The 23,840-nt window shown below is 37.7% G+C and overlaps 1 protein-coding gene across 1 annotated transcript; it reads right to left on the bottom strand.

Annotated features, from left to right (window-relative positions):
• Positions 1-23,083, bottom strand: Slc2a2 (solute carrier family 2 member 2). Its single transcript, XM_042678899.1, has 11 exons — positions 22,993-23,083; positions 19,543-19,635; positions 16,527-16,789; positions 12,720-12,844; positions 9,107-9,222; positions 8,009-8,171; positions 7,129-7,316; positions 4,773-4,877; positions 1,369-1,470; positions 418-621; positions 1-332 (listed from the first exon to the last, which is right to left on the bottom strand). Exons 1-11 carry the CDS (start codon positions 23,005-23,007, stop codon positions 129-131), a joined length of 1,578 nt encoding a protein of 525 aa, XP_042534833.1. The 5' UTR covers positions 23,008-23,083; the 3' UTR covers positions 1-128.
• Positions 23,084-23,840: the final 757 nt, after the last annotated feature.

The following is a 23,840-nucleotide window of genomic DNA, read 5'->3' as shown; positions in this document are numbered from 1 at the left end:
AAACCCATAAAACTCTTCCAGAAAAATAAAGCAATACTTTAAGATATAAGATATGAAATCCTCAAGGAATTCTTAAAAAAATACATTGTTTCCATCCTCATTTGTTCATATAAAAAAAGCAGGTAATTTTACACTGCCTCTCCAGCTCGAAGGAACTCCATTTCTACAGTGGCCTTCTTTGGTCTCTGGGCTGAGCCACTCTTCTTTCTGAATTCTGCAGCAATTTCCTCAAAAGACTTTCCCTTGGTTTCTGGAACCTTAAAAAATGTAAACAATGTAAAGACCAACACCACTCCAGCAAAGAGAAAAAACACGTAAGGTCCACAGAAGTCCTGGATAGAGAACAAACAGAGTTTCAATTAGCAGCTATTTGACTTGCTTTCTGTTCAGTAAATTTGCACAGTGTCAGGCTCTTACCGCAATGTACTGGAAACACAGAGCTACAACGAAATTACAGGCCCAGTTGCTGAATGCAGCTAGTGCTAAGGCTGTGGGGCGTGGTCCTTGACTGAAAAACTCAGCCACCATGAACCAGGGGATTGGGCCTGGTCCAATTTCAAAAAAACTGACAAAGAGGAAGATGGCGGTCATGCTCACATAGCTCATCCAAGAGAACTTGTCCTGAAGAAAAAGCAAACCAAGAGCAAAAGTGGGTCTGGAATCATTCACTGCTGTTTCTTTAGCAAAGTAGCTTCTACGAAGTTCAAGGATGGACATGACCCTTTTCCTGACATGTTGTGTTCTATTAAGTTCAAGTCATTCTGATCTGAAGCATGTGAAATCTTTCGAGTAATCCTCTGGATTAAGACTTCTTTTGATCCTTAGTCACTCTGTTCCTGTTCAACTCCCCCCACCCCCCCAAAAAAAATTCGGTATCCTTTGCTTGTACCATGGTGGTTGTTAAGTTGTGGTTAACACTGGACTTAGAGAGCTTCAGGCAGTTGCCTAGGAGGCATTTACAAGATTCTCAGCATCTAAAACAGCACTGAAGCATCTTGGGGCCTGATCCCAGAGTCCCTCCTTTGACCATGAGGTTACAGTCTTCATTGATAGCAAGTATGAGAGAGATGGTGATATTTATTTAGTCTGTAAGACCAAGAAACAAATTTGCCTTTCCTTCATATATCCTTTGTAGTTCATGTTGTTCCTCTGGCTTTGTTTCATCAGTCAGTCTTAAGGATTTTTTTCTTGTATTAATTTTATATTTATGTGACATAGAGGAATTGAACCCAGGGCTTCTTACATGCTAGGCAAGCACTCTACCAGTAAACCACATTCCGCTTAAAGATTTTTGACACACAAAACACTTTAACCTGTACCACAGATATGTTATTGAATGGTAAATATCAGTCCAGGAGTGAAACTCACCAGCAGCACAAGTCCCACAGACATGAAGATGGTACAGAAAAACATCCCAATCATTCCGATTAGAAAGAGAGACCGCCGCCCCGCCCGTTCCACAAGCAGTACCTAGGAAAATTAAAAAAAAATCTTGGTCTTATGTGCCATAGAATATTGCCTTTATATTTTATGCTTTATATATTTATTCCTTTTTATGGAGTCAGACTTTGGTAGAGAATGATGAAGGGCTAATTAACAAAGGTCTGCTTTATTGGGTCATGAATAGACCAATCTAGAGAGAGAACTGTAGTGTTCACATCACTCTAGGATTATCCCATTTAGTATAATGGTCAGAGGCTGTACATCATTTACCTCTTTCAATAGGTCATCTCTACATTTAAAATGAGAAAGATCTCTGACAAAGTGACATTAGTTTTTCTCCTGGTGATTATCTTAAGGTTTTTTATTTGTTGTTGTTGTTGGCCATGGGGATGAACTCTGGTCCTGGGTGCTGTCCCTGAGCTCTTCAGCTCAAGGCTAGTGCTCTACCACTTGAGCCACAGTGCCACTTCCAGGTTTTATCTTTTTGCTTATGTGGTGCTGAGGAATCGAACCCAGGGCCTCATGCTTGCAAGGCAAGCGCTCTACCACTGAGCCACCTTCCCAACCCCTACAAGACATTTTTATCCTGTCATCGATTCCTTTGAGTCTTTGAACCTGCCCATTAATGGTTAAGATTTACTATTAACTCAAACCAACATTTATTGAATAGATTCTTGCCTGTCTGATCTGTGGACACTGCCCAGGCTAGACTCACACATACACATCATAATTCCTCACCTTTCTAAGTAAATTAGCCAGTAATTCAGCAGCCATCTAATACACTTAGTATGGTGACTTCTGTTCAGAAAAGACCTGAGATATATTTCTTTTCCCTGACAGTGAGTGCTTTTCACTTCAGTTTCAAAATCACATAGAAAGGACAGCCAACAAAGCCCACATTTAATTATTGAGACAGAAGTAGGAAAAAATCCAAAACTTTTCTCAAATTTCTAACAGTAGCTATGTATTTTGACTTTTAATTATAACTTTAAAGCTGGCTTGATGAGACCATATCAAGGCATACCAAGAAAATAGAAACATTTCTTCAGAATGAAGATTCCTACGATATCTGTTTCTTCTGTTCCAGAGAAATTATTAATTGGACAAAAACTCTATACATGTGTTGACAATGAGTTGGTCTCTCAACCATTATATAAACTCAGATACACATGATGCAAGGGGTAAGGCATGGTCAGTGGCTAGGGTGGCTACTCTACTACACCTTCATCTTTGCCTTAGACTACATGTATCACACAGATCTTGCTGGAGAATGGTAGCTACTGCTCTCTTTTCCAAAGCACTCATTCGGAAAACAAAACCAGATTTTTATGTTGCTTCCAAGTTGTGAAACATTTATATGTCCTCAGGGGAGGCTTGTATTTTGCATAGGATGCACAGAATTTAGTAACATGGTTAATTTGTGGGAGAGGAACTTGACAAACACCTGCTTCTTTTTTTTTTTTGTGCTTTTCAACTTGGGCAGTACTGGGGATTGAGTTAAGGGCCTTATACTTGCAAAGCAGGCACTCTGTCACTTTGCTATTTTCTAGGTAGGCTCTTGCTTAATGCTGAGGCTGCCTTGGACTATGCACTTCCTGCTTGTGCTTCCCCATATTGCTGAGGATAACAGATTCATACTGCTGTACCCAGCCTTTGAGCTTCCCCTATAGCTGGGACAATAGCTAGGCTATGACACCCAGCGATGGAGTCTATCAAACTTAATACTCCCTGATCTTTATATCCTAAGTAGGGAGAATTATAGGCTGGAGCCACTGTGTCTGTGTTTTGGACTTTAAAACTTAGTTTCTTTTTCTTTTCTTTTTTTGTCAGTTATGAGGCTTGAACTCTGGGCCTGGGAGCTGTTCCTCCGCTCTTCAGCTCAAGGCTAGCACTCTACCATTTGAGCCACAGCACTACTTCCAGCTTTCTGGTGGTTTATTGGAGATAAGAGTTTCACGGACTTTCCTGCCCAGGCTGGCTTTGAACCACAATCCTCAGATCTCAGCCTCCTGAGTAGCTAGGATTACAGGCGAGAGCCACCAGTGCCCGACGTGAACCACTTTTAATGAACAAATTAATTGAAAATTTAAATCTATATTCTTGGAGGATTAGTGAGGTAATGAGAACTGATTTTATTATGTCAGTTATCAGAGAAAAATAAACTTTTTAAAATAATTAAGACTATGTTAAAAGAAAAACAACTTCTTCCACTCTACTGAGGTTGCTGCAGGGTAAAGAAATGAAATTGTACAGATGCTTCATCTGTAGATTTTTCTCAGAATTTGATTTCCCCAGTCTTGACAACTTGATGCTTTACATAGCAAATTTATTATAAGCAACATATTAATAATAATCTCTAGTCATAAAAGTGTGTTGAAACTGGATATATTAAAAAATCAAGGAAACATAAAAGGGCAAATAGTCACTGGGACCACATTCCAGTAACATGCCTTCATTGACTTAGAGCAGTCTTTTGGATTGAACAGGTTTAATCTCTGAAGTCATGCCTGTAAACCACTCATGTTCTGTTGGTGTTTGTTCTTCCTCCTCCTTCCAAGGTCCAGTACTGTTTAACATGGCCAGGCTGTAATTTATTGACCACCTCAAGGTAAGAGTTAAAAGTCCATGTGTAGAGAAGAAAAAACAAGTGCTAAAATCAATTGAGTACAGTATTATGACCAAAATGTTTTAAATATTTTGTATTCAAAACTAAAAGTAAACACAGTTATTCTCATTTTATAATCAATTATATTACTTTGTTTTGTCTTTGTAGTTCTCTTTTTTAGATTATGTTAAATACTATTGAGATATTGGATCATTCCTTATATAAGGTATTTGGCTTTAAAAAGCGCATATAACCTCTCATTGCAATAATAATAGCATTTTTCATTTTATCCTACCTCTACCCCAGTCTCTCATATTACACATACTCTGATTAACAGATGCTACACACTTGTGAAAGTGTGTGGAAGAAAAGGAATTCAGGAACAGTACTTAATCTTAGTAGAACTGACCAGCTGTCAACTAATCTTAAGGAATTTAAGTACAAGGCAGTAGAGAAAGAATCCAGGGACTTAAACAAAGAACAAGTCCCCTTGTCTCTCCATTGGCTGTTAATTTACCCATCAGTGACTCCCTAGCATCGCAGCCGCAGGAGCAGCCAGTGATTCACCTTAGTTATGCCAGGGCAATGGCTGGTTTATCACAGAGAGGACTCTTGTCAGGAAGCATGTAGTTCTGCATACCCAGTGCACGTGGACAAGGCATTAGTTACTTTTAAATCACAGATCATAAGGAAGAAGCAGTGTTTATCTAAGGTATTAACTCACGGAGACAGCAGTGAAAACCATGTTGATAGCACCAACTCCAATGGTTGCATAAACAGGTTGGCTGATTCCAGCAGTCTGAAAAATGCTGGTTGAGTAGTAAAAGATCTGCAAAGTAAAAGAGATTAGCCTTAATCAAGAAGCCTCAAACTGATGCCTTTTAAACAAGAAATAACCTAGACTGTTTATTTTTGGTTGATTGTTTAGAGTTTTCTAAAGGTATTTTTCACTGTCACGTTCCAGAGCAGAACCCAGTCGTCCAGTAAGTGTTTACCTTCTGATTGCATAAAAGTCTCAATGTCTGACATCATAGATAAATTTTGCCAAATCTCATACTCCATGTAAATGAAACCACATAGAATATCCTATTTTTCAATCTCGCTTCTTTGTTCAGTATTTTGAGAATCATCCTTTTGTTTTGTTTTTGTGTCAGTCCTGGGCTTGAACTCAGTGCTTTGGTGCTGTCTCTGAGATTTTTTTGTTCAAAGCTAGCACTCTATTATTTGAACCAGAACTCTACTTTGGCTTTTTGGTGGTTAATTGGAGATAGGAGTTTCATGGACTCTCTTGCTGGAGCTGGTTTTGGACCACAGTCCTCATATCTCAGCCTTCTGAGTAGCTATAAACAGATATAAACTGATATAGTAGCAGTAAATGGATAACATGCTTTCTTATTGCTCTTTGTGTTTGCAGACTGCTCATTATCATTTCTATACAAAATTTTGGTGTATCAGTATACCACAATTTAGGTATCCATTCTATTCCTGATGAGGATTTGGGTAACTCATTTAGGGTGATTATGAACAGTGCTGTTATAAACTTTCTAACAATCCTTTTGGTGAAATAGGCATGTGCTTGTACCTGAGAATAGAATTGATGGACAATTGTGCATGCTTTGATAGATACTCCAAATGATTATTCATATAAAAACAATTTTGTGTTCTCATTGGTAATTGTAAGATTTCTGGTTGCTATTGCATTTAGTTCAAAATTTGCCTTTTTAAAAATTTTCAGTTCCTATCAAGGGTCATTTTATTTATTTATTTTTATTGTGAAAATACCTTACAGAGGGGTTACAATTACATGGGCAAGGTAATGAGTACATTTCTTATCAAGCATTGTTGCCTCCTCCTTTGTTTCCCCTTCCCAACCTCAAAATTTGCCTTTAATCTCAGTAGGGATAGAGAAATTGGGTTCATAACATACTAGTTTTGTTAAGTAACAACTGTTTTTATATCTGTTTTTCAAATTTCTTTTTGATGGTACTGAAGCTTGAACTTAAGGCCCCACCTTTTGCTTGGTAGATGCTGTACTATTGAGCCATTTCTCCAGAGCCCTCCCTTTTTTTACACTTTTTTTTTTACACTTTTTTTTTTTTTTTTTTTGAGATTTTGCTTCCTGTCTGGGCACATTCCTGGACCATGATATCTATGTACCTTTTCCACAAAGCTGGGATGACAAGCATGCACCACTGTGTGGTCTAGAGGGATCTCACAGACTTTTTTCTTTTTGGTCATTTTTATCCTTAAACCATGACCTTTCCTATTTTAGCCTTCCAAGTAGTTAGGATTACAGGCATGAGCCATTAGCACCTGGCAATATGTTTCTAATAGCTTTGTCAATCATTCTGTCATTCTTCTTCATCTCTTTTCCACCTAACACATCCTTCTTGTCGGCACTTTTTCCTGCAATCTGTGCAGACTGTGCCAACCACTGCTGGCAGCGCAGGGTCAGCATTTCCTAGTGCCTCTTTATGTCAGACACTGAGGTGAAGCTGGAGCAGAAAGTTCAGAGAGATTAAGTTTTGTGCCATTTTATATAAAGGCAGAACAGAGAGGATATAAACTTTGCATTAATCAGACTCTATACTATTAGAAATCCTAAATTTCATACTCAACTCTGTAATTCGGTATTTTTTGTGGAATTATTCTCTGTTGTATCTTTGCATTTAGTATAGATTTTTTTCCTTTACCTTAATAGAAATAATGTACTACAGACTTTGTGTGTGTGTGTGTGTGTGTGTGTGTGTGTGTGTGTGTGCGCGCGCACACGTGCGCATGTGTGTGTGCCATTCTTGGGGCTTGAACTCTGGGCCTGGGTGCTGTCCCTGAGCTCTCTTTTTGCTCAAGACTAGCGCTGTACCACCTGGGCCACAGCTCCACTTCTGGCTTTTTCTGCGATTAATTGGAGATAGAGTCTCACAGACTTTCTTGCCCAAGCTAGCTTCAAACTGCGATCTCAGATCTTAGCCTCCTAAGTAGCTAGGATTACAGATGTAAGCCACCAATGCCTGGCTTATATGTCTCTATATCTTAATTCACTTTTCTTCCTTATAGTTAGAAGACATTCTTAGACTTACACCATTGATCCCAGAGAACTGCTGGGCCATATGCAGCATGAGTGCCACTATGATAGGTTGTCGGTAGCTGGGATTGGTGAAGAGCTGAATTACAGACACTTTCTGCTCACTTGATGCTTCTTCTTTTTCTTTTTTCATTTCATTGAGGTCTTTGGTGACATCATCACTTCCTCTGAGTCTCTTTAAGCCTGTTCCCCCAATGATCATATTGAAATAAATCACACAAAAATAAATTTACTTCTATGTCCCTTTCTATGACTTAATAGCATAGGCCTTGGAAATTCTTTGTTAAATATTGCTCTTTGATGGAAAAAAAGTACAGAACAGTTGTCTTTATCATATGACATAGAAAACTGATCATAATGCATTGAAGGGTCTTTTGGGAGCCTCTGATTAAATCCAATACCTGATGTGTGGGTATCTGGCTTGGGCTTGAGCGAATGCTTACAAGTGTAAAATGGCATGAATCAGTCATGTTAAAATGACTTTGCACATCATCTTGTATGTGATCATTGACTTCATTTAGAAGGCATTGTTACTAACTTCAGGAGCAATCATTCATGTACATTATTTTGCATTAGCTGCTAATTCCAAAATAACAGGAAGAATGAAAACCTCCTCCAAACTTTTCTTTTTTTATTTAAATTTAAATTTTTATTTTTATTTTTTTTTTTTGTGGGGTTTTAACTCAGGGCCTAGGCGCTGTTGCTTAGCTCTTTCACTCAAGGCTAGTGCTCTACACTCAAAGCTACAGTGCTACTACCAGTTTTCTGCTGGTTAATTGGAGATAAGAGTTTCATGGATTTTCTTTCCCAGATGTAAGCCTCCTGGGTAGCTAGGATTATAGGTGTGAGCCACCAGCACCCAGCTCCAAACTTACTTTTCTTTGCTTTGACTTCCTCTTCCAATGTGATGTAAAGGTATCTGGGGCTTTCTGGACAGAAGAATAGGAGCAGAGACTGGAGGAGTGCTGGTACAGCAGACAGGCCAAGCAGGATGTGCCACAGATCATGATTGCCCAGGATAAACTCGAGGCCAATAATCTGAAAGAATAAGGAGAAATATTAGCTAAACGACACTGGATCTTTCTACTACACTTTACTGAAAAAGATGATTAGTTTTTTAATAGTAATCCCTAACAACCTTGGCTCATGCATCTCACCTTAATCATGGACAATTAGTTTGACAAAGAATTGATCTAGGTTTGTTTCCATTAACTCCAGTTGGACAATTAGAATGGAAAATTCCAACTTTCAGTCCTTTGGTTTTTTTAAGTATTGGAATTTGAACTCATGGCCTTGTGCTTGCTAGACAGATGCTCTTATCACTTCACCCATACCCCTCAGTATAACTTAAAAACACATTTGATGTGTGAAACAACATATGGTTATGTCTCCAAGCAGCTAGAATTCATGCAGAACTTAGGCTTTTTAAAATTATTTCTTAGATTTCCCATAACATAAATAGATTGGGCTATATAAATAGAAGAATTCTTGATCAGAACAGCTTTATGATTGATATCTGTTGCAGTGGCTTACAGACCACCATTGAGATAATCATAAAGTATGGGGTTCCAATGCCTCCTCCTAGGGCCACAAGGTAGGACTAAGAAGAATAGAGCCAGATAAATAATAGCTCCCATGATAATCATTTGGATGGCAGATTTCTAGGTAAAATGCACAAAATAAAGGAAACACATGTAGTCACAAGTGTTTTATAGTCCTTGATATCAAGTAGAATAATTTAATTCTGAAATAGTGTTGGAAGTTTCAGTTCCAACAACAACTCCAAGAAGACAAGTGATGAGTGGCAGTAATTTAATTGCAGCTTAAAAGCCCGTGTTTCTACAGTATTTCTACTAGCAATGTTGGAATTGTTTGTTTGTTTTAATTTGTGCTGGTTTACAGTGAGAACGGACAGTCAGGGAGGGAGAGAATAGATTAAATAGAAGATGGGTATGGGGATGAGGAGTTTTTACCTGACTAATGAGAATGCCAGTGACAAGGGCCAGTTGATGGAGAGTGCCAAGAGCACCTCTGAGTGTCGTTGGAGCAATTTCACCAATATACATGGGAACCAGTCCTGAAATCAGCCCTGTACCAAATATGAGAGAGAATTGTTAAAGTGCAGCCAGTAATATCTCAGTAACAATAAGTTGGTTTAAGTACAACCAGTATCCTGTCTGAAAGTCTCTGATGCTTTTGGAAGGAAGAGCTCTTGTCTCCAGCCATAGGCACTGTTGTTGATACACCTTAAACACTTAGTCATGGATTTTTGGCAATTTCCATAGTGTTGTCTTAAGTTGAAAAATAATTCATGTTGCTATTAAGTTTACCTCACAATGCCTTAGGTTGTCTTGAGATTGAAGAACATTCATAATATTCTTAATCTGGACTCATTGAATTGTAGGGAATTAGAACTTCAGCAGCCTCTTGGTAAAGGTAAGAAATGGCTTACCCATAATGTGCACGAGAGCATGAATATGAGGACTACAGGCCAAACTGAATCTCCATAATGTGCAGGTGCCACATGGTCACCACTGGGGTGGTGATGGGGATGAAGAGATGTAGAAGAAATAGAGGACCTCAAGAACTCGTCTTTAATTAGGGTGACCCACTTCTTCATGCCCTATTCTTTATCCCATTAGTATATTCAGTTTCAGTAAATATTTGAAGGAAGACTTTTTGTGCTTAACAGAATATATAAATCTTAGACATTATTCTTTCTGCAGCTGTCTTAAATGTAGTCAGTCATGTTGGAAATGGTGATGTAACCAGCCATTTGCTGATTGCAGTGTTGAGTATTTTCTTAAGAATTAAAAAACCCCAGCCCACATGCCCTATAATAGATGAGTGGATCCAAAAAAATGTGGTACCTATACAAATTGGAATTAGAAAGAATAATATTATGTCCTTTGCAGGAAAATGGACCTACGACAAACTATGTTAAATGAGGTAAGCCCATAGCTAAGATATGGAACCAACCCAGATGCCCCTCAGTAGATGAATGGATCAAGAAGATGTGGTATATATACACAATGGAATTCTATGCCTCCATCAGAAAGAATGACATTGCCCCATTTGTTAGGAAATGGAAAGGCTTGGAAAAAATTATATTAAGTGAAGTAAGCCAGGCCCAAAGAAACATAGGTCCCATGGTTTCCCTTATTTGCAATATCTAGTATAGGTATGAGTCAAGCGGAAAAAGTCAGAGAATGTGATGTTAGGAAAACGAACCCTCAAATATGTATTTTAATGTTTTTGTTTCTTTCATGCATGTGTTTCTAATGCATTTATAATATTATTTCTTTGTTGCTTTGTATGTCCCTCCCCCACAGTGTAACCCCCGCTTTCACTATATTTGAAGTCAGTATAACATGTGGAGGAGATGGGGACAAACAAGTCGTTTAAGGATTCAGGTGGACCTGTTGCAACAATGAGAAGTACAAAATGTCATGTCAAAACCAGCTTTACAATGTCGGTGGGGGGGGAGGGGGGGTATGATTGGGTGGGGGGGAGGGGGGAGGCTGGGAAGGGAGGTGAAGGGTAAACAAAGGAGGAGGCTGCAATGCTTGGTAAGAAATGTATGCATTTTCCTGCCCATGTAATTGTAACCCCTCTGTACAGTATGTTCTCAATTAAAATAAAATAAAATTAAAAAAAAATAAATGAGGTAAGCAAAGCTCAGAGAGCTAAACAACCATATTTTCTCTCATAAGCAGAAGTTTGATCTAAAATACACTGGAAAATGAAAAATTATACAGGACTCAGGCAATTCATACACAGTGAGACCAAAGGAAGATACTCTTAGGGGAAGAACACAAAGGTACAATATTTCTGTGCATCTGATCATATAAAATAATATTTATCAAAATGAACTCTAGGAAATGAAGGTTTTTTTCTCTTTTGCTGTTTTTTCTTTGTGTCTTTTTATCTGTCTTTGAGATGGTAAAGGGGGTTACAGAAATTGAGGATGAACACATGTATCAGTGGTACAACTTGTGTGTAGGGATGGGAAGGAAAAAACTGGGAGAGTGCCAGGGAAAGGTGACATTGTTAAAAAAAAGTACTCTTTACCTGACTTATGTTAAACTGCTCTGTACATCATCTTTATAATAACAAAACAAAAAAAGAATTAAAAAATAGGCTGTCTCCAGAAGAAACTTCTTATAAATCCTGTCAAGTGGAAGTTTATGGTCTTTATGTAAAAGATGCTTTGGGCAATTATTTTAAAAATACTAATATTTCACAATGTTCTTAGTATCTCTACTTAGGCACAATTTTATAGCTGACATAAGATTCTAGCTGGGTTTAAATAATGGAGAAAAACATTTATTTGGCCCTATTGGGATTGTACTATCTTTCTGTAAGACCTATTACTGTACCTCAGGAACAGTATAATAAGGTAAACTTTCAGATGTGAAATCACAAGAACATAAAGTCATTTATGTTTCTTATAATTTTAGTAACTGAAATACTCAAAATAAGGTCATATGCAATTTTGGGGATTGATTTCAGGGCCTTGAACATGCTGAGGAGGTTCTCTGACCTTGAGCTACATCCCTCATCCCTAAGTTATTAACCATGAATATTTTAGGCTCTTGTTGCAATTGATCATAAAGATGCATAGAATTGTGGTATTTTCTTCAGATAAAAGTGTTAGAAATCTTTTCTATGCAAATTTAGGTCCTCATCATTCCTTCCCCACTACTGTTGGTATTACTGCTTTGAAGATCAACTTTACTTTGTGAAAATGGGTTAATGTGTTATCTTATAACCTCAGAATCAAAGATGCATTTGCATTGAGAAGTTAAATATTTGTCCATTTGTTGTAGAGATTGAATGTTCCTATCTTTGTTCAGACCTGTGCCAATAGGGTTGCTTCAGAAAATTTGCAACTCTTTCCATGGAATATCAGTTCTAACTCTTCAGACATAAAGTTCATGGAGCTGGAATTTTTCCTGTGTTTCAAACTTTACTAGTTAGTTGTGCCTGATTTCTTTTCTTTGTCCATTACAGGATACCACCATTGTAATGCTTCATACAACCATATCTGAAATCAAGCAGTTAGGGACTATGGTCTAGAGATAGGCCCTGGTTACAGGTCTTGTCAGAAATGAGCAGCAAAGACAGACGCAGTCAGCTAGGCCACAGGACAGGCTTGGCAGTCTTCCATTGTCTACTGCACCATAAACTAATAATAACAGCAGCTAACACTTAATAGAGTTTTTCATATTCTGTCCCTAATATTTTACATGTATTCACACAATTACTCTTAGAGTAGGTACTTTTATCTTCTTCATATAAATGTGAACACATTAAGAGTCCTAGGTAAATGATTTGTCTGAAATCAGACAACTAGAAATGATGTCATTGTGGTGGGCTAGAACATACATACTATTAAATCCCCTAAAACTGATTTCAGCCCAACTCAGGAACATAATATTTTGCTATTTCATTTCTTTCTGTGATGCCACCATAGACTCAGATATGTCTGCATGTTAGCACACTTCTTGTAGACAAACTGTGAGACAAAGATGCGTTAGTGTGTGTGCATACATGTGCATGTATGCATGTGCATTTGTCACTTACCACAGTAGAGTCCTGATATACTTCTTCCTGCAATTATAAGGATATGAGATGGTCCCAGTTTGGAAAACCCCATCAAGAGAGCTCCAGCTAATGAGAGACTGTTTGCTACCAACATGGCTTTGATTCTGAAATTTTAAAAAGCAAGAAGGATACATTTTGCATCGAAACTTGATAAAAGTCATTTGATTTCAGGGAATGTTGAATTTTTTTATTTTATTTTATTTTATTTTTTGTTGGTCGTGGGGCTTGAACTCTGGGCCTGGATGCTATCCCTGAGCTCTTCAGCTCAAGGCTAGTGCTCTACCACTTGAGCCACAGCTTCGGTTTTCTGGTGGTTTGTTGGAGATAAGAGTCTCATGGATTTTCTTGCCTGGTCTGGCTTTGAACTGTGATCCTCAGATCTCAGCCTCCTGCATAGCTGGGATTATAGGTGTGAGCCACCAGCGCCTGGTGGAATGGTGAACTTTTTACCTATGACCAATTGTTTCAATTTTGCTATGAAAACTAGTTCAGTAATCTTGAACCAAGATTATTATTTTGGTTCATCCATGGCCTAAAGTATTAATAATAAGCAACATTGATGATAAGAGAAGTTGAGCTTCATATACCTGACTATCATCTTCTGGTAGACATGATGCACTTAACAAAGATTTAAGATAATGCTTTGGGTGCTTTTTCATATTTTTTTTCTACAAATTAATTTAAAGATCAATTCTGTTGTTGTAACCTGTTACTTGTTTTTCTTTTAGTAGTAAAGGTTTTTAGTTGATATAGATAGGAGAACTTTCAAAGTCAAATTTCCATTTGTATAAAATTTTGGAAGAAGTTTACATTTAGTTTTTTTATTTAAAATATTTTTCCTTTTTGTTTTTTCCCACATATACTTTTTTGGGGGGATAGGTAGGAGTGAAGTTGGTTGTGGGGCTTGAATCCAGGATCTGAATGCTGTCCCTCATCTCTTTTTGCTCAAGGGTAGCACTCTACTACTTGAGTCACATAACCATTTCTGGTTTTCTGGTGGTTAATTGCCTGTGCTGGCTTTGAACCTCAATCCTCAGATCTCAACCTCCTGAATAGCTAGGATTATAGGTGTGAGCCATCAGCACTTGCCTCACATATACTTTTAAAGTTTATCACAATTACTTTCATTTTAACACTAATGTTGGCATATTAACCAGCAATACAATATATATTACAAAGCTGACAGTGGCAACAAACATTACTTGGTAAATAATAAGAAAATTTTGCAAAACCTTCTTCAAGCCGGGTGTGGTGGTTCATGCCTGTAATCTAACTACTTAAGAAGCTGAGATCAGGAGAATTGAAGTTTGAGGTCAAACTGGGTAAAAAGTTGACAGAAACCTTAGCTCAACTATTTAAAAAACTAAGTGTGGTAATGCTTGTCATCTCAACTATGTGGGAAGCATAAATAAAATAATTTACCAGCCTTGCCCTGAAAAATGCCAAATCCTGTCAGAATAATATTGAAAGCAAAAGGGCTAGATGAATGATTCAAGTGGTAGAGCACATGTGAACTGAATCCAAGGCCTTGAAATCAAACCCCAGTATCACCAAAATAATCAAACACCTTCTTCAGCGTAAAATGGTAGCCACAAATCTCTACTGATACAACTGCTAGTAAAGTTTTTTTTTCATTTTATCAATAATAGAAGGAATATACTTTTAACTAGTGGAGAAATAGTAAATTTGTAACTCCTGGCAGTAAGGAATATTATGTTTCTCATTGATTCTTCCTAGAAAAATAGTTGAAATGATGTTTTCTTACTGTTTTTCAACAAGTTTTTGTTGAGAGCTAGAAGAGGCCTCAGTTTCCTTTATAATAACCTTTGTAATAATGATGATGTCTTGGGTGTAGGACTGATGTTAAATCATAAGACTTCAGAGAATAAACCGTTGTGTCTTAATTTCAAGGACACTAACTGAGCATTTCAATGTAAGCCATTAGACCTGTCAGAAACTTCTCTCTAAATAAAGGACAAAGCCTAAGGAAGGGCAAGTAGCTGCTAAAGGAAGTATTTATTTTTCACTTTAAATAATGGGAGAACAACAAAGGAGGGAGTAATAATTCTCAATAAGAAATGTACTCATTAACTTACTCATGTAACTGTATCCCCTCTGTACAGCATCTTTACAATTAAAAAATTAATTTTGCTGAGTTTGGCTTACTTTACAAAGAATCTAGAAAATTCTCCATTTATTGTTTAATTTGGTGCAAGTTGAAATGATTTTTACGTTTTTAATGATGAAAGTCAGTTTGTTAGTTCTGATTCATGTAAATTCTGATTTAAGGTTTAATCAGAACCAAGGAGTTGGTTTAAAAAAAAGTAAGAAACTGACCAGTTGATTTCCTTTTACCATGATAGCCTTTAGATAAGATTTTAGATAATAATATGACTTTATAGAATAAGACTCTATATAGTCTATATATATAGAATAAGACTCTATAGAGTCTTATTCTATATAGAGTCTTATTCTATAAATTCTGGTATGAAAGGAAGAAATCAGAATTTTACTAACTAGAGATGTAAAAACTACAACTTATTGTAGGAGTGGTAAACAGATTATAGATTATAGTCCAGAGTTAATAAAGGAGTTATTAGTCCTTTAAAAGTTTTTACATTTCCTAAGTTTTCCATATTCATCATGTATCTTTTTATCATGATAATAAAAAGAAATTATTACAAAACTTAGGTTCACAGATCTAAGGATGTAATCATTTGGTTTTTCTCATTTTATTTTTTCCCCCATATTGGGTAGGAAGTTTAACAACTTAACTGTGTCATGTGACCAAGTACAACTTGAGGGTAAAGGAGTTCCATTGATGTTTTTAAACCCAAAGCAAACATGTAATAGAAACACATAAATGGAATTGTGAAATGCTTCAGCTTGCTTTATCACTGGCTGGGGATTTGCGATAGTAGTGGCTTTAGTAGCCACTAGAAACCCTACACCAAGTTGACAGGATTACTGGGAGTTGGTAATTTTGATAAGATTTTATGTCTTGATCCAAATGCCAATTTCTAATTTAAAAATGAAAAGTAGGCCGGGTGCCAGTGGCTCACTCCAATAATCCTAGCCACTCAAGAGGCTGAGATCTGAGGATCATGGTTTGAGGCACGCGGGGGCAGAATAAGTCTGTGAGACTCCTATCTGCAATTAACCTCTAAAAAGCAGGAAGTGGAACTGTGGTACAAATGGTAGAGACTAGCCTTTCACAAAAAAGCTCAGAACCAGTGCCCAGTCCCTGAGTTCAAGCCCAAGGACTGGCGTGCATGCGCACGTACACACACACACACACACACACACACACACACACACACACACACACACACACACACACACACACATACCCACCCACACACACACACACACACACACACACACACACACACTCCACCTGGATGTCTGAGAAATTGTGATTCATTGAAGTAAACAGTGGCTTTCCAGATTAGAAATTGTAATCTGTCCCTTCTGCTGAATTCCTGAGTTGATGGTTTCTGCAGTGGTTTTTTTTAAATGTTTCATAATTTTAAAAGTGAAGTCTAATATAAAAATATACACCAAATTCACCTTTTCAGTAAATGTCTCCACAATTAGCTGAGTTATTGAAACAGTATTTTTCCAGTAATTTGATTTAATGTTGGCCTGCCTTGTGGGGTTATGAATGATAAAAACAACTCTAAAACCATTCCATAAAAGGAAAGATGATATCTTTCTAAATGAATTCTAATACCAGAACACTTAAGTTTCTGTGTTTATGCTTACTAATTAATAAAACTTGCCTACCTTCCAAGCTTGTCCCCCAGCCATCCACCAAAGAAGGATGCAACCATTCCACCAACTGCAAAGCTAGACACAGACAGGGACCAGAGCATGGTGATTAGGCCCACAGATTGTCTAGCCTCTTCCTCAGCCAAGTAGGTTGGTGTTGAGTCCATTGGGGGTGTGACTGAAGTTAGAGAATCTGTCCTGTTGACAGCATAGGTGTTAGTAGCCTTTCGGTCATCCAGTGGAACACTCAAAACATGTTTATAATGGGATATTATTATCTGATAAAAGAAAATAAAAAATAAAAACCCATTATTTCAAATAATCTATATTCAACTTTCTTTTGAAATAGTTGCTAGATTTTTAAATAGGGCTGTTCCAGTTGTGTGTGTTGCAAAATTATGTGTGTTATAAAGCAGAGGTTACTAATCCTACCAAAAGCTACGAGGCAGGAACAGAAGGGAAAATGAGTCATAGAGTACCTTGATGACCAGAGCTCTAAAATCCATTCTCTACTACTGGGTATGTACCTGGGAGTCATTAGCTTGTGGAGTGGTGGCATTTGTCACACCTGAAGGAGGAAGCTGTAAAGTCAAAACTAGTATTAGGTTACCTTTAGTAACCCGATACCTGGACCACTTTTTGTACATTTCAAGTCTTAAATTGAAAGTATTTTTTCAGGTGAAAAAGATACATTTTTATTACCAGTCTTTCTCTACACAGCAGGTTTTATGTTGACCTAAATTTAAAAAGATTGGGAAAGCTAAGATGAGGTAAAAACTAAATAGCATACAAAAAATCCAAACATTCTGTGTTACATGTTTTGTAGACATGAGCTATAAAGTTAGCCATGAATTTCCACTAATGCAAAGAGAAGAAAAGAACCAAGCTTGTGATTAATCCCGTAGATAAAACAACTTATGATGACTTCTATGAGTTCTCATTGATTTGAGTATATAACAGTGTTCAGAACTAAATTTCATAGGGTCATGTTTTACAGTGCACTATAGCAGAGGCAAATAGCGTAACAAAGTATAATCAAGTAGAAACACATCCATCAGACCATCTTCCTCACATGCCTTTCATCTCAGAGGTGATCTGATCACTGTTCAGCTGCAATGAGCTGAGTGAGAGAGCCATCTCTGACAAGGACCTGGGTTGTAGCTTCTCACTGTTAACAGTTATGGGCCAAGTCTTGGTTTAAAGCCAATGGAGTAAAAATTGACATCCTCTTACAAAATAGATCTGAACGAGGCATTTGTCACAGTAGATGACCACCCTATATGGACATATTCATAGAAATAGTGCTGGAAGGAAATATACAAAAAGTTCTTAGCTGTTTGCTCCATGATGGGTCATTTGTCTTATGTTTTCTGCAAGAAGCATCTGTAATTTTCATAACCATAAACTATTGAAATGCATTAAAATCCAGCTTAAAAATTTTTGGATGTCAGAATATTCATTCTTATTCAATGATGCATAAATGGATCTTTAAACCCAAAGAAAGGGCTGCTGTAGGAACCTGGAAGCCAGTTGAGGGCTCCCATTTCATCTTGGCTCAGGGATATAGACTGAAGGAAGGGAGACTTAATCTTTCCATTATAAAACTAGTAAGGATATGAAAAGGTCTTGTATAAGGTAGGTGGAGGCCTACCTACACCAATAATGTGCTCAATTTTTAGGAGCCTGCCACATGGGCAATTGCTGTTATCCACAAGAAGAGAGATCTCAGTCTCCTGATACCCTGTATCTTAGCCATAGTGAGGTCTGTCACACCTATGTGCACCTAAAGAAAGCACATCTTTTGACTTGAGGAGCAGTTCTCAGAATTTTATCTCCTAAGCACATTCTTTACTCAACATAGGTGATAGGAAGAGGAATGGGACCCCAATCCTGCCTCAAATTACAACTCACAAGTCTGAGTTGTAGGGGAGGGGAATGAAGCTCTGGTTTCCCTCTAACAGGCTCTGGGAACTGGAAAGACTGAGATCCCTTTCCTCAGTGTGCACTAGAAATTGGCGTAATGAAATACAAAATAAATGAGAAAATGGTAGAAATCTGATACATATTTTAAAAATTACCATGCTAATAGTTACCTTGAGAAAACCCAAACTTTGTCAGACATCTTAACTGTCATTAAGTTAACTTTAACATTAAAGATGTTTTTGGATACTAACCCTGGGGCTTAAACTCACGGCCTGGGGTGCTGTCCCTGAGCTTTTTTGCTCAAGGCCCACTTGAGCCATAGCTCTACTTCTGCCTTTTTGGTGGTTAATTGGAGATAAGTCTCACAGACTTTCCTGCCTGGGCTGGCTTCTAACTGTGATCTTCAGATCTTAGCCTCCTGAGTAGCTAAGATTACAGATGCGAGCCACAGCATCTGGCTTGACATTAAAGTTTTGTGATATTGTATCATTATTCACCTATGGGAGACAAGGAATGAAGGGAAGAACTGTAATCTGAACTGTAATCTTTTTAGTGTTAGGTTTCCTAAAGTTTAGAATATGGCCTAGGAATGAGCATACTAAGGTTGTTGGGAGGATCCAGTTGGGGAAACCATATGCTGAAGTGCCTGATGCAAGTAATAAGTAGGCGTTCGATAAATGTACATTGAATAAAACACTTCCTACTATCGTCCTCTTTCTTCCTTAGAATTTTCCATGTGTACATAGCTGAAAGCTCTCACTGAATCTACAGTGAGCTTTTTTTTTTTTTAAAAATCACCAATAAAAACCCTCCCCCCCCCCAAATTCCTGAACACAGAATTCTAGTGAGGGTTTTCTGTGAGCTCAGCCAATAACAGAGATGAAGTCAGAGTTGAAGTTACTTATTACTTTCAGTGTGTGTGTGTGTTGTTAACTGAGGAGTCAAGGCCAGGTTTTCAGCCTGTACATTGCACTTGGCAGGGCAGGATTACTCCATGTCCTTCACGTGGACAGCCTTTATCTCTATGAGTAAGGAATGCATGATATTCTCCACACAGGAGGAACTGGCAAAACTCTCCCCATAAAGGACTCATGCATGTTTCACTTGCCTCTTGAGGTGCATTGATCACACCAATGTCATATCCAAACTGGAAGGAACTCAGCACAGCAGTGAAGACAGTGAAAACCAGGGTTCCAGTGATCTGTGGGGTGAAACGCAGAGCTGGGAAACATCAGTGACTCAGTATCCAGCAAGCTGTAACTTGGGAATATTTATAGGTTCTGCAGGCTTGTTCTTTCCCTTGATACTCATTCCCAATCCTCCTTGGAGGTGTCATTCATACAAAAATATGAAAACACTCATCATTTTCCTTACAGAGTTAAAACTAAAAAGGTTGAGAGAACTTTTTCTACAGGATGAACCAGGATGAACTTAAACACCCTTTTCCTTACATTTATTTATTTATTTATCTTTGCTGCTGGTACTGGAGCTTGAGCTTGGGGCTTTGAACTGTCACTTGACTTTCCCCTAACCTTCCGGTGACTGGTACTTCTACCACTTGAACTATGCCTCCAGCTCTGGCCTTTTGCTGGTTAATGGGAAAGTAGAATCTCCTGGATTGGTTTGCCAGGGTTGGCTTTCAAGTGGCAATTCTCACATTTTAGCCTCTTGAATAGCGAGGACTACAGGCTTGAGCCACTAGTGCCCTGCTTACATACAGATTTTTTAAAATATTCAAAATCAAAATTTAAGAACTAGAACGGCCACTGAAGGAAAGCAATTGCTAAGATAGAAGTAGTCATTTTTGTCATTGGGAACATCAGTAACACAAAGACGGGAAATTTGCCCTGATACAGAAATACCACAATATGTATAGAAAGGATTGTAAGAATGTAATAATAATATATATTATACAACTTATGTATCTTCACTGGCTTTATCATTGTCTCACTAATTGCTCTTGCCAACAACCATCTGTCAACTTTCATGCATCACCAGTAATATTTGCAACAGTATCACAAAATACATGAAACTATCCACATTTTGCAACCAAGAAGCCAGGCTCAAAGAGTACTAAGGGAGTGGCGCATGCTTGTAACCCTAGCTACTTAGGAGGCAGAAAACAGGAGGATGGGGATTTAAGGCCAGGCCAGACAAAACCCCATCTCCGAGCAAACAAGGGGGTGATGTGTACCTGTTATCCCAGCTATACAGGAGGTGTAAAGTAGAAGTAGATCAGGCTGGCCCAGGCAAGAAGAGTGAGACCCTACCTGAAGAAGCAGAAGGAACAGGACAGGGCACCTGCTTAGCAAGTGTGAAGTCTGGAGTTTAAAAAGTAGTAGAGCCAGGAAAACAAACCAACAAAGGAAGGGATGTGCCTTAAACCACACAGATAGTCTGTGACAGATAACTAAATGTGGGTCTCTGAGCTGATGTTATTAAAATCTCATTGCTAAATAGAATTTTAGTAATTGTTGATTCGGTAGGTAGGAAAAAGAAACGTAGGTGCTTTCTTCTAATTCACATTATTCCAAAAGCCAGGCCAACTGTCATCTTGAACTCAACTTTAAAAAGGCCAGGGACTTCTTAAGCCATAGAATTCTCAGGCTGAAAGGGAGTATAGCAAGCAATGGCATCTTTCATTCCATCATTTTTGAGTTGTAGAAACTGAGGCTCCACAGGCCAAGTGCCCTGTCTGAGTCTGAGACATGCTGGGAGTGACATCCCAGTTCTCCTGACACATGGTGTTATAGTTATCTGATTTACTCTAAGTTTTAGATGGATTCATAAAGTTGGAAAATATTGCTCTTTTTGGGTTCATTATTAGGCAATTCCTTAGTTCTCAGGGAGCATTGTAGAATATAATTTCTAAAGCCTAATATTTAATTTAATAAATGAATATTTGTGTATTATCCATTAAAGTTCTAACCTTAGCTTTATTCTGGGATATAATATCCACAAAACCATGATCTGCTAGGTATTTAATTATGTAAATAATCATATGAACACATCATTATCATTTATACATTATATGAGTACATATGAATACATAATCATTAATGTTAAAATATTTTTCATCTAAGCTGCTGTAATATTTTATTTAATCATGTTAAAACCCTAAGAGATTACCACATTTAGGGATTACTATGATCCTGAATAGCCCCTATTGCATTCCAAAATTTTCTTTTATCATTATTCATTGAATAACTTAACTCAAATCTGACAGCAGGAAAATAGTCCCACATTAGAATCAACATCTATTCCTTGCTGACCTCAGAGCTCGCTCTTTGACCCTGTCACTTAGAAAATGAAGAATACACTGAAGAGTTGATCTTACTCTCACAGAGGCAGAGATGTTTCAACTTGTATTCTTGTATACAGGGTGGGTGATTTTGGTTGGGAGAGACTTAAAAGGGAAAATATTTTATGGTTTTTTTTTTTTTTTTTTTTTTTTTTTTGTGGACTTAAGAGCTTGAACTTAGGGACTGTGGTTCCTGAGATGCTTTTGTGAAAAGCTAAGGCTCTACCATTTGAGCCACAGTCCACATCCAGATTTTTTTTTGTGGGAATTTAGTCTCACAGACTTTCCTGCCCAGGCTGGCTTTGAACCACAATTCTCAGATTACATGCATGAGCCACCAACATTGGCTAATATTTTATTTTTAAAAGTATTATATCTACAGAAAAAATGAAATCATGATGAGGGTAACACTATATTCTTCACTTTTATTCAGCAGTGGCTAATGTGCACCAACCACATTTAATTCTCACTGTGTATACATATGTCATTTTGGCAAAACCATTTTTAAAAAAGCTTCAGATTGGGTGGGGATGGGAGGAAAAAACTGGGAGACAGTGAGGGAAGCAGGTGACATTATCCAAAAAAGAGAAATGTACTCTTTACCTGACTTATTTAACAGTGACCCCTCTGTATATCACCTTTATAATAACAATAAACTTTTTTTAAAGCTGTACATTATGTCCTAACTACTTCACCATGTACTTGCTAAGAGCAAAGACTTCTTCCTACAGGATTACAAAACTTTTGTAACATCCAGTTATATAATATTTATGCTAATATTAACTAAGATACAGCGTACATTCAGAATGTCATCATGCCCCTTATAGCTGTTTTCTTCTTCCCTCCATAATATAAGATCACCTGTTGCTTGTATCTCTTCTAACCTACGTTACTCTTCCCATCTTTTTTGTCTTTTGTACATTGATATTATTGAGGATTTCATGATTAGAGGCAGATTAATTTGCTCTTTATTGGCGTAGGGTATATTCCTTCAATAATACGATTATACAGAATTATTTGGAAAAAAGTTATTCAGACTAGTCAGAAAACAACAGATGTCCTTAAAACCCCAATTACTAATAAAAACAGGTTTTACTCAGCTGCCAGATGAACTTTAAGTTGGCCAAATAGAGGAGTTACTTTGATCTGAGGTAGCTATACCCGACATCTCCAAAGCTTTGGAGATGACTCACTGACTTATATTTTCCTACTCATTTCCTTACAGCCAGTTGCAAAATGATCCAAATGGAGCTTTACCTTATCTTCTGCCATTGTGTAGGTTGGGAATCGTCTTCTAAATTCCAGGTCAGTATTGAGAGTAGAATGAGTAGCTGGCCAGCCACTGTCTCTGTGTGCCCAGCTCTGCTAGTTATACATTGTAGGAGGAGGAGCAAGGCATGGAACGGGCTCTCTAGAGTGAAGTCTAATCTTAACAGGAGCTGAACATTGATGGGAATTAATCAATCTGTCCTTTGCCTTGATGACCTGTGGCTTCAGTTGCCTTTGTTGCACCAAGAAAGAAAATGGAACAGATCCTTCTAAGTGTGGCAGGAACTGTGGACAGGTGAAAATAAAAATCTGTGGGATCTATTGTAGATGGTGAGATGGGCTGGGCTGTTCACTGTGTTGTATGGATGACTAAAGATGGGCAGGGGAGACACAAGGCACTCAGATCTACAGTCAGCCAGTATACTGTGGTGTTTGTGCTTCAGAGCTGGGTAGTTCAATCAGAGACTTGACTGGTTACTGAATGAGATTTAGGATGTTAAGAACTGGGGAGTTGAATCTCAATATTTTTACTGGGAGTGACCTTAAAGCAAGTTCTCACTGACCTAGTTTTTTTTTTAACATGATAAAATGGAAATAATAGAACATACTTTTTATCTTGCTGGTGAAATTAAGTGAGATAATACATGGACTGTTTGGCATAGCATAAGTGATCAACAAGTGCTGGTGGTTATTATTGCTGTTATTGTTGATTTATTGTATGTCAAGTTGCCTTTGCTGGATGTGATCTTGTTCTCAGATAAATCTGCTTACATACCTTCAGTTTGTTCCTTTCTAGGTTGTCCATCCAATCTTTGAGGGAGCCAAGAAGATAGCAT

This window comes from Dipodomys spectabilis, unplaced genomic scaffold (assembly GCF_019054845.1).
Source record: "Dipodomys spectabilis isolate Male_0828 unplaced genomic scaffold, ASM1905484v1 ptg000050l, whole genome shotgun sequence".
In the NCBI taxonomy this organism is placed as follows: domain Eukaryota; kingdom Metazoa; phylum Chordata; class Mammalia; order Rodentia; family Heteromyidae; genus Dipodomys; species Dipodomys spectabilis.
Note: the sequence above shows the minus strand (reverse complement) of the source record. Positions and strands in the feature narration are given on the sequence as shown.